The sequence below is a fragment of the Teleopsis dalmanni genome, unplaced genomic scaffold (assembly GCF_002237135.1).
Source record: "Teleopsis dalmanni isolate 2A unplaced genomic scaffold, ASM223713v2 unscaffolded_contig_0860, whole genome shotgun sequence".
Lineage (NCBI taxonomy): Eukaryota > Metazoa > Arthropoda > Insecta > Diptera > Diopsidae > Teleopsis > Teleopsis dalmanni.
The window spans coordinates 1-11,188 of record NW_024032242.1 but is presented as its reverse complement, the minus strand read 5'-3'; the positions used below and the strand labels follow the sequence as shown (position 1 = coordinate 11,188).

Sequence of the window (11,188 nt, the reverse complement as noted above, 5' to 3'; positions counted from 1 at the left end):
ATACATATATATGTATATATATATATATATACAATTCAATACTACTAACTACTAATTTACTACATAAAAGATAATTCAGAAATACCATTTATGCTTTTGATGGATCGTTCAGTCACATCGAATTGGCTATGTTTGGAATTTAGGAACGTGAAATTTAGATATTGATATTGAAAGATATTGATTGACTATATTAAGCAAATAAGATTGTTGCTGAAAAGAGATATAATTTTTAAATTTAACTGCATTGGATTAAGTAAGAAAAACAAATTTAAATAAAAACCAAAGAACATTGATTGAGTAAATATCAAACAACAAATATTCAAGAAATGTAATAAAAAATATTTTAAAATTATCTTTAGCCACTTTTATAGATGAAATATAATGTAAAATAACCATAAAAACGTTTCAAAAAGTGGGCGGTCCTAATGTCCCTTTAAATCCCTTTTTTGTAATAAAAAATTAACAAAGTAAAATAATTTAATATCCGTTAAATGAAAAAAGTAAATAAGAAGAAATCACACACATATATTCAAATTTCACTAATATATACGGTATTTAGCTTTTTCATAAAATATAATGTTATTCGTAATTTGAGTTTATTTAAGAATTCTGTATACATTTCCTTATAAACTAGAAATACATTCATAGTGTTTCCATCGTTTTTTTAATAAATATAGTAAATTAGATGTTAGTGGTAGCTATAATTCACAAAAATTTCAAGCAATCTTAAAGCAAAAACACCAATTGAGCATAGATATATTCTGTATCTTAATCTTAAACAATACGTTTTTATGAATCATTTATTATACAGTATGACATCTAATAGGAAGAGGAATCTCGTTTTTAATGAACTTCAATAATAGCTACACAAAGTATATTGGCCCTGAAAAATCTCTTGTAGATGACAATTTCTCACCAATCGGTTAATTTCCTTAAGAAACGAGTAGTTTAGATCTTAAGCCTTTGAATTTTTAACTTTCAATATGAAATATTAAATTATGCAATCGAGTAGAAAAGAATAAATCCTTTTTGTTTTAATATCAAACAGAATTCTGGCTCCTTTGAGCAATCCTCACTTAATAAGGACTTTAATAAAAGCTATGGAACAGTGGTTCCTAATACGAACGTTTCTGATAATTTAACTTACTCTTGGTATAACCTTGATGTATTTGGAGCCATTCATTTGCCAGGATCAACATGGAAACAAATGGCAAATCGAATTAAAGTATCCATATGTAAAGAACGTCACATACCCGCGCCCAGAAAGCACTTATTGAAGAATGGTAAAATTAAAAATAAAATGTTCAGGTCTAATAATATTTATTTTTTATCTAAAGTAAGTGGGGTTGCTTATCCTGGTGAATTGTTGGCAATAATGGGAAGTTCTGGAGCTGGAAAAACAACGTTGCTCAATTCGTTGGCCTTTCGCTCTTCACAAGGTGTTCAAATATCAACTTCAGCCATGCGAATGCTAAATGGGCATTTGGTAGATGCTAAAGAAATGCAAACTCGTTGTGCTTATGTGCAGCAGGATGATTTATTCATAGGGTCTTTAACAGCCAGAGAACACCTAATATTTCATGCTATGGTACGAATGCCTGGAACTTTAACATACCGCCAGAAAGTAGAGCGTGTCGATCAGGTAATACAAGATCTCTCATTAGGTAAATGCCAAAACACTATTATTGGCGTACCTGGTCGTGTGAAAGGATTGTCGGGTGGCGAACGTAAGCGCCTAGCATTCGCGTCTGAAGCACTAACGGATCCTCCACTGCTTATATGTGATGAACCCACTTCAGGTCTTGATTCTTTCATGGCACACAGTGTTGTGCAGGTTTTGAAAAAGCTTTCGGAAAAAGGAAAGACTGTTATATTGACAATCCATCAACCATCATCAGAGTTGTTCGAACTTTTTGATAAAATATTGCTTATGGCTGAAGGAAGAGTAGCCTTTCTGGGCACTCCTTTAGAGGCAGTTGATTTTTTTTCATAGTATGCTCCAAAAAAATGCAATTTTGAAAAGAGCTTAATATTCGCAATTTTTAGTATTGGCGCACAGTGTCCTGCAAACTATAATCCTGCAGATTTCTATGTCCAAATTTTGGCAGTTGTACCCGGAAAAGAACAGGAATCACGTGAACGTATTGTAAAAATTTGCGATAACTTTGCAGTAGGAAGGTAAATTTAAAATCATAACGCCAAAATATTTATATGCAAGGTTTTCCAATATTATCAAATATAATGCAAATATTTTAAAAATATAGTACTTTATTTATAAAAATTATAATCAAGAACACTAAAGAAAACTTCTTATTGGTTTTAATATTTTTTTTTACTATAGAGTGTCCCGTGGTATGGAGCAGAGCTTTAAAAAAATGGCTGCTGAATCAAATGGCCAACCGATTATTAATGGAAATGATTTTACATATAAGGCATCTTGTTTTATGCAATTTAGAGCCATACTTTGGCGTTCCTGGATATCCGTTCTAAAAGAGCCTCTATTGGTTAAAGTTCGTCTTATACAAACAACAGTAAGCATATATAAAATATCATTTAACATTTCCAAAAACATTTATAATCTACTGCATTACAGATGGTAGCTGTTCTTATAGGTCTGATATTTCTAGGTCAGCAATTGACACAAGTGGGTGTAATGAATATAAATGGAGCGATTTTTTTATTTTTAACAAATATGACATTTCAAAATGTTTTTGCTACTATCACGGTAATTGATAAGATAAAATTTAATAATAGTATAACATTAAATAGTTTCTTAAATTAAGGTATTTACATCAGAATTACCAGTTTTTATGCGGGAAGCGCGAAGTCGCCTTTACAGATGTAGTACATATTTTCTTGGAAAAACTATTGCTGAGCTACCACTTTTTTTAACTGTACCATTTGTTTTCACATCTATTGCTTATCCAATGATAGGATTACGTGCTGGTATTTTTCATTATCTACATGCTCTAGCATTAGTTACTCTTGTTGCAAATGTTTCAACTAGTTTTGGCTATTTAATATCCTGTGGCAGTTCATCAACATCAATGGCATTATCCATCGGACCTCCAGTAATTATCCCATTTCTTCTCTTTGGTGGATTTTTTTTAAATTCTGCTTCAGTGCCAATATACTTCAAATGGTTATCATATCTATCATGGTTTCGTTATGCAAATGAAGGGCTTCTAATTAATCAGTGGTCTGATGTAGAAGCTGGTGAAATTACATGTACCTCATCGAATACAACTTGCCCCAGTTCTGGAAAAGTTATATTAGAAACACTAAACTTTTCGATAAATGATTTTATATACGATTATATGGGATTAATAGCGCTTATTATTATATTTAGGATATCTGCGTATGCTGCTTTAAAATTACGAACAAGACGCAAAGAATAAAACCTACTACCTATAATATTAAAATAAACTTACATACGATTTAATTACATTAATTCCAAAAATTAAGCACCAAATTTATTGTAAAAACAAATTTAATTAAATTTTAGCAATGTTTATATTTTATTCTACTAATCGCTTAATATATTAAAAAAATTGTTGACTTTAATCAAAAAATATTTATCTTTTGTTTATTTTTATTTATAAAGATTTGCGAGTGGATATAGATTTTCTGTCATATGATTGATATCTATCTACATCGCTCTCGTACGAGAACAGTTCAAAAGCGATTAAATAGTTAGTGACCAAGTTATTATTACTGACCGTTAGTATTGCCCATCGTTATATATGATGGCTATTGTGGCTAATCGTCCTCACTTGTTGGGTTCTATTTTTATGGTTGTCGTGAAGGATGGTTGTTGCTGATCGGTGTTAGTATTAGATAGGTGAAATATTTAATTTTCCATAAAAAATAATTATTTACATGAATTTATTATTTAGCAGTAGTACATATAAGAATAGATTATCTTAACATATAAACTATTACAAGTACTGTCAGTAGAAAATGGTACTGTGACTCTTGTAAATTTTTATTGGTATTACTCATGATAAATGAAAGAAAGACATCTTTTTTCAACTTTTTGAATGAAAGGGCAGAATGCCAAGTTTTGTGGAACTTTTAATATCTATATATTTGGTATTTGGTATATACAACAGCCCTATTCTTATGTAAAGTTAATAAGGATCTTTGCTTGGAAATATTTTTCTGTACGGTTAACTTATAACTAAAAAACATTGTAAAGTAAATTGTTTTGTTTTTTGTAGTTGATTATATTTCAGTCTTCCCTCAATTGATATCATATAGTCTATTCACACATCATAAGTAATTCTAATACTGAAAGTAATATTGTTCATTCAGCTTGTTCGATTCACTTTGCAGTAAAATCAAGTTGAAATTGCTATCCGATTCCATATAAAAATTTACCTAACAAAATTGCAATTAAATTATAATTTATACGAAATCAAGTCATAATTCTAAATATTACTCTCGTGTAGCCATATTGTGATTATTTCTTAATACATATAAAAGAAACAAAAATTAAATAACCAAAGTTAAAATATAATTTACAATTATGTACTTATACTATGGTCAAATTATAGCCATAATATTTTCTTTCAGAGTTGTAAAAAACAAATTTAAGTCTGGTTGAAACAAATTGCCATCAATTTCAGAATATTCGAAATACTTGTTTTTGTCATATTTATGATTTTTATTGTGTTGTGTACAATATGAAATATAAAATTGTAAACACTAAAAATTTATTAATTTAATTAAAAGAAAGCAAAATAAATATTAGAACCGCAATGGTTAGCATTTCTAGCTTATATTTTTTATTTAATTTATTTATGTATATGAGTTTATTAGTAAATGAAATGCTCACATGATTTTAACGGATGGATGAAAATTTGCAACATATTTCCAATGAACACTCACAATATACTCTCTTTTGAATTTGGCTGCACTAAAACTTAAGACGCAAAATTTTTTTACCACTAAAACCTAAGTCTGTAGATTTTAAGAGCATTGTTGTTGCTTCACTTGTGAGTATTTTTTTGCTTTTCTGAAAGAAAAAATAACGGCTAATATTATCTAATCATAAATATTCATCTTCCTTCACAAAACGTATCTATAATTTTTTCAATTAATTCGGAAACTGAAATGTTAATATGATGTACATATCCGCAATAATAGTATTTAGAAAATAACATATATATATGTATAAATGTTAAATTATTTTATAATCACAGGCTCTATTGTGAATTGTGAATTTCAAAAGAAGAGGAGTTTGACAAATTGTATTGTATATAAAAAACAAATGAAACGCGCGTTGTGTTTGTGACGTTAATGAAATTCTTTAAGAATTAGTATAATGTAGTAGAAAGAAATCTAACACCGATTTAACACTATTATGATATTTGATATCATCTGGGTAATTTAAACAACACACTGTTGTTATGAAGTCAAAGTTGTCTTATAAAATTATTTGATAAAAACGTGGCAGTGTCAGCAAACAAGGGAAAATTTTAAAGCTTTTTTAAAACTTTAATCATATTGTTGTTACGCTATTCGTTCTATAAAATGGTAAAACTAATCGCCATCAATTAAGCAACAAGTGAACATCAAAAAAATATAGTTATACCTACTTCCAAATTTTGTGCGTAGCGCGTAAGGTTCGTTTTGTGTAAAAATTGATTTTTCATTTTCAATAAACGCGTATATAAAATACAAATTGCTTTAAACAAATTATACCATTTTTAAATATTCATAATTAATTGCTTTCGTTTTTAATAAAGTAATTAAAAGTAGAATGAGTATTGACGCACTCAGCAATGAGTGGGACGAGCTTGGCAAGGAGTTCGTGGAGCTTGAGGTAATACAACAGCTATAGTAAAATACGGAAGTGTAAAATTACGATATTTATTTTAACTATTTTTCTAATAAAGCACAAATAATAAATTTGTATTAAACATTTTTCACTAGTGAGAGTGATTAGTAAAACATATTCATATAATCTATTCATAATCTATACTTCTTATTTTCAGAACTGCAATCGTAAATATATTGAGTTATTGGAACAATTATATAGTCATCAACAGAAATGCTTTAATGAAATTAAACATCAACGTTATCGAATAAACCAAATAAATGCATCTTTGAAACAGTAAGTAGTGTTGATTTTCAAATTTGGACTTTTATTTTCTTTAATTTCTTATTTTGTAATTCGCTTTATTTCATACCTTTTTTATTACAAAGTACAAAAGTTCAAATTCAATAAAAAACTGCAATCTAATGGATAAAATTGTTAACACTCGTTGATAAATTGTTTATTTCTGGTCAGCATAGATACCGAACCTATACATAAATTGTTGCTGTCATTACCACTGCTAATCAGTTGTTTTTTTTATCAATTTACAAAAACTAAATGAAATATCTATATAATTTTTAAGGTAATTTAACTCTTTGCGTTTTCCTTATCAAAAAATATTTACGTTAAAAATGTACTTTAACTTTTGTACATTTGCTTAATAATTTCAGGAATAAGTGTTCTTCATATGAACTTTTGCATATGAATTTGAATTAATTTACTTTACAAATATATATATATGTATATATATATATATGTATATGCCGATTATACGTAATACATCCAAATTATTCTTCAACAGATATAAATATGTTTGTAAAACCATATATTTTAAAATTATGGTTAAAACTAAATCGATATTTTAAAACTCTTTTAAGTGTTTTTCTTTATCTGTACTTAGAGTCAATGAGATTAAGATTTAAAATCAATGCGATTAAGAATATTTAAAAATAGAAAGGATGTGTACATTGTATCGTTTTCTACAGTATCTGTTCAATCTAATCTATTTAAAAATACGTACATATATTTGATTTATAATTTGAGAGACAATTCTATTTCTACTATTTTGTTTTTCTCTAGATAAGTCCAGTAATGATGAATGTTATTTAATGTATGTGGAACTGTATTTTTATTTAGTAATTTAAATTATCCTTTTTCTGTTGATATTCTCTATTAGAAATAGTACAAAACTAAATGGAAAACGACACACAGTAGAACCTTATTTTAATAAGTCTGATTATTCTTATAAAATAAGATCACAATAAGAATAATTAGTATGGTATATGATATTTTGATAATAAATTTATATAATAATTTATTAGTAGCCCGCTAACTATAATTTATTATTTATATTTAAAAAGAGATGACTATCGAAGATAGTCGAAATATCAGAAAAATATTTTAATAAAATTTAATCTGTTTTAAAATATAAAAATAAATTATAGTATTTTTATTTCTATTTAAATTATCAATTACCCCGCTAATAAATTATTATATTATATTTTTGGTCACAAATAAAAGAATAAAATATTTTGGATAACAAATTTAAAAAAAAAAATAATAGAATTAAGTTACAAAATTAAGTTTAACTTATTAATTATAATCGTATATTTTTGATTTTAGGATTATAAAATAACTCAATAAGCAAGTAAATCAATTTAATCAGAAACCCAAAAACATTATTAAAAAGCGCATGGTATTTACCATAAAACAAAAGTCTTATATAATGTATGGATATGCTTTTTAATATATGAATTTATTGTGTACATTTTAAAATAATTATAATAAATAATTTTCTTTTGACTGGCTTTCTTAAGATTCAAAAAACCTGAAGAAAAAGAAAAAGTTTCCGAACTTCAAAAAAATACATTAAAGAGGAAAGCTCAGCTATATGAAATAGAGCAATCTCTTCCTGCAAAATCTGGACTTTATTTAAGAGTAAGTACAATATAAGAAAAATCGTTTCTTTATTCAGCACAAAGAGTTCTTAGAATAAAAAAATCATTTCTAAATAAATTTAAATCAGTTTTTTTTTTGTTTTGACGTTTAGTTCTCAAAGAAATTATTTTTTTAATTTAATAGTTCTACTTTCAAAAATGAACAATATTGATCTGTGTTATCAATGTTGCGCCGTATATTGAAAGTCATAGCTTTCAATATACGAAAGATATAAACGTCAAAGACGTTTTTCATTCTATCTTTACTTATCTGATGCTACCTACTAGGCTTTAACATATTAAAATGAAGTATATCCAATAAAATAATAAAAAATTAACGTGTTTTTTTTTTCATTAAATTTTGTTAGCAATCTTCTCGAGCAATGCAAGCATGTCATTTTATATTATTTATTATATTAAGTTTTTATGTTACTAAAATAGGATAAATTTATTGTTAAATGAAAAATTGAAAATATATCAAATTAATACATTAGAACTATATTAAGGTAGCTACATATTAACACAATTTATGTACGACTGTGTGAATAAATATAAATATTTAAAATAATTGAAGTTAAAGAAGAGAGAATAATTCTCAGTAATTTTGTTAGTTAAAAAAATAACTAACATTAATTCACTTTAGTACCGTAGACCCCTATTTTAAATTTACTTATAGCCACTGGAATATGTTTAAAAGCTTTTATGAAATTACAGATTATTCTTGGTGATGTTAATGTATCTATTCTAAACAGAAATGACAAAGTACGCTATAAAGATGACTACGAAAAGTTTAAACTAATACTCAACGTAATAGGACTGTTGATGGCATTCCTTAATTTAATATTTAACTACAGGTAAGATAAATCTATATCATTGATTCCGTAAAATATATGTAAGTTAAGATATGGTAATCTAAAGAATATTTGCCGTTATTTTGTAAATATTAGGCACCTTCGTTTTAGGAGATAGAAATAAAAAATTAAATTTATAAGTGAATTGTCGCGATGACACCACATATCAATCATGTAAAAGTAACATACATTTTGTTTAAATAATTTTAATTTGTTTAAGAAAAGTATTATTTTTACTAGCCTGAAGATTCTGAGCAATGTAAGATACAGGAGCTTCTAAAATTTTAAGACGTTTATCAAAATTCTGCTAAATAACAATTAATATATTCAATAAAAACAAATCAAAATGTCGCTTTTATTAGAAATATAGTTGTCTATAAGTATTCTCAAGGAATCAAGGAATTAAACGGAATAGTTGTTCATGTTTTTAATTTGTCTTTCAAATGTATTGTTGAGTGAGATATAAAGTTTTTTAAAATATCTGTGTTGAATTTAAACTCTCACTACATAAACCTTCCTAAAAGAATTTAGAAGGCCTGAAACTAATGATTGAAATTGAACAATCAATAATCCAAACGCTAACGGTGCGTGGAAAATGTGTTTAGCAGTCAAAGCATTTGTATAGAATAAGTAAATGGTTTTTAAATAATATTAAAATTGCTAAATTTTTAATAAGCTTAATTAATATAATAAATATAATCACATATTTAATATATATTTCAAAAATATTGATAACACTTTAGGGCACTTGAGTTGGCATATATTTTCCTTTTGGTATGGTATTATTGTACTTTGACTATAAGAGAATCAATTTTAAAAGTAAATGGATCAAGAATAAAAGGTTGGTGGCGAGCGCATCATTTCATTTCTACAGTAGCGGCAGGTGTTTTACTTGTTTGGCCACAAGGAGAACATTGGCAATTGTTCCGCACACAATTTATGTACTTCAACGCATATATTAGTAAGTATATACTCATAAAAAGTATGAGTAGGTGTGATATAGGTACGTATTTTGCAATATTATATTGCGTGTTTTACAGGCATGGTTCAGTATTTACAATTCGGTTACCAGAAAGGTCTATTGTATCGTTTGAAGGCATTGGGAGAACGGCACAATATGGACATTACCATAGAAGGATTTCATTCATGGATGTGGCGTGGTTTAAGTTTTCTTATACCATTTCTTTTCCTTGGTTATGCTTTCCAAGCTTACAATGCATACACTCTATATAAGTTATCTAAAGAACCAATTGATGCACCGTGGCATGTATGCAAGAACACTGTTACTCTTATTCAAAAGCTAATTTATTTTATCCTACTTCAGGTTTCTGTTATGTGTGGCCTCTTTTTGTTGCTTTTCACTGGAAATATAATGACTACCTTATTAGTCGTGCCTCAAAAAATACGTGAACGTGCAAAAGAACGTTACCGCCTACAAAGCATGGGAAAATCAATGAAACTTCGTAAAATGATGAGGGTAAAAATATACAGAAATATATAAATAATTATTATTAACGACTGATTTTTTTATTTTTAATCAACAGAATAGTATGAGTGAAAATGATATTAAAACTCAAAATGCCAGGACTGATAAAAATAATGAAATTGCCAGTTCAGAAATGGATTCAAAAGCCAATGATACTGAATGTGACAACAAAAAGATTGACTAATTACTCACACAAGATAAAAAGTTATGTTACATATAAATTTTTTTCATTTAATATATGCACCTATTTAAGTTCACAATTTTCTATATATATATAGCAATTTATATAATTTTATAATATTTTTAAAATTACTCTGATTTTTTAAAGATACGTATTTTTAAAAGTTGTCTGTGTTTCATGATAAAAAGTTATTAAATCATCATATATTATAGTCACATTTTATATATTTTGTAAATATAAATGTACATTGCAACATATAATTTAAAAATAGGCATATATTGATTGAAGTGTATTGAACGATATTTTCGAAGGACATAGTTTTATTAATATTAAAAAACTATCATTAAAATAATAGTGAATATAATAGTGAATAAATGAGAAATGAAATAACAAAATTTGGATTTTCATTTTCTCATCTGATATGGATTTTGTTCTGTTTTATGTACACCCCAAACAGTGTAATCCACCTAGTGCTTCGCTACACAAATATAAGTATATCAAAAAAATATAAACCAAGAATTTAAAGTATGTATCAGAAATTTTTTTTTTTTTTGTGATACTTGAACCCACTACAACCTCCTTTTAGGAATGAATATGTAAGATTGCAGCCGCGTGCAGCGGATACAACACCATTCCAGTAATCAAGAGAGTGAGAGAGATTAGAGCAAGAGGCTTAATACCTAGCGGACTAGGTTCATCTAAGCCAAAAAGCACGGGCATAAGGCAGGAAAATTGGGTGTTGGTGAAGGGGTGAGGTTATTGCACAAGCGCGGGGATTCTAGCGGTAGTCTCTGTAACCGGGGTCACGAGAGCCGTGGTTAAAGAGAGAGAGAGAGGAGGGAGGGATCAGTGTTCCACTCATCAAGGTAAAGTAATAGGTATTGGGAGTGTTTGTGGCGTAAGGCATATATC

At 27.5% G+C, this 11,188-nt stretch overlaps 2 protein-coding genes across 3 annotated transcripts; both read left to right on the top strand.

Annotated features, from left to right (window-relative positions):
- The first annotated feature begins 1,054 nt into the window (after positions 1-1,054).
- LOC119663765 (protein white-like) lies at positions 1,055-3,560 on the top strand. The gene is made up of 6 exons (XM_038073368.1): positions 1,055-1,283; positions 1,338-1,992; positions 2,047-2,178; positions 2,342-2,531; positions 2,594-2,725; positions 2,784-3,560. The coding sequence occupies exons 1-6, from the start codon at positions 1,208-1,210 to the stop codon at positions 3,396-3,398; spliced, it is 1,800 nt and encodes a 599-aa protein (XP_037929296.1). The 5' UTR covers positions 1,055-1,207; the 3' UTR covers positions 3,399-3,560.
- Positions 3,561-5,261: 1,701 nt separating this feature from the next.
- LOC119663764 (transmembrane protein 120 homolog) lies at positions 5,262-10,369 on the top strand. Of its 2 annotated transcripts, XM_038073367.1 has the most exons (9): positions 5,262-5,627; positions 5,751-5,827; positions 6,000-6,118; positions 7,639-7,759; positions 8,473-8,612; positions 9,353-9,570; positions 9,650-9,876; positions 9,934-10,086; positions 10,154-10,369. In XM_038073367.1, the coding sequence occupies exons 2-9, from the start codon at positions 5,765-5,767 to the stop codon at positions 10,277-10,279; spliced, it is 1,167 nt and encodes a 388-aa protein (XP_037929295.1). In that variant the 5' UTR covers positions 5,262-5,627; positions 5,751-5,764; the 3' UTR covers positions 10,280-10,369. The 2 variants fall into 2 exon arrangements, with proteins under 2 accessions (XP_037929295.1, XP_037929294.1); XM_038073366.1 differs by having other exon boundaries at positions 5,262-5,827.
- The last annotated feature ends 819 nt before the right edge of the window (positions 10,370-11,188 follow it).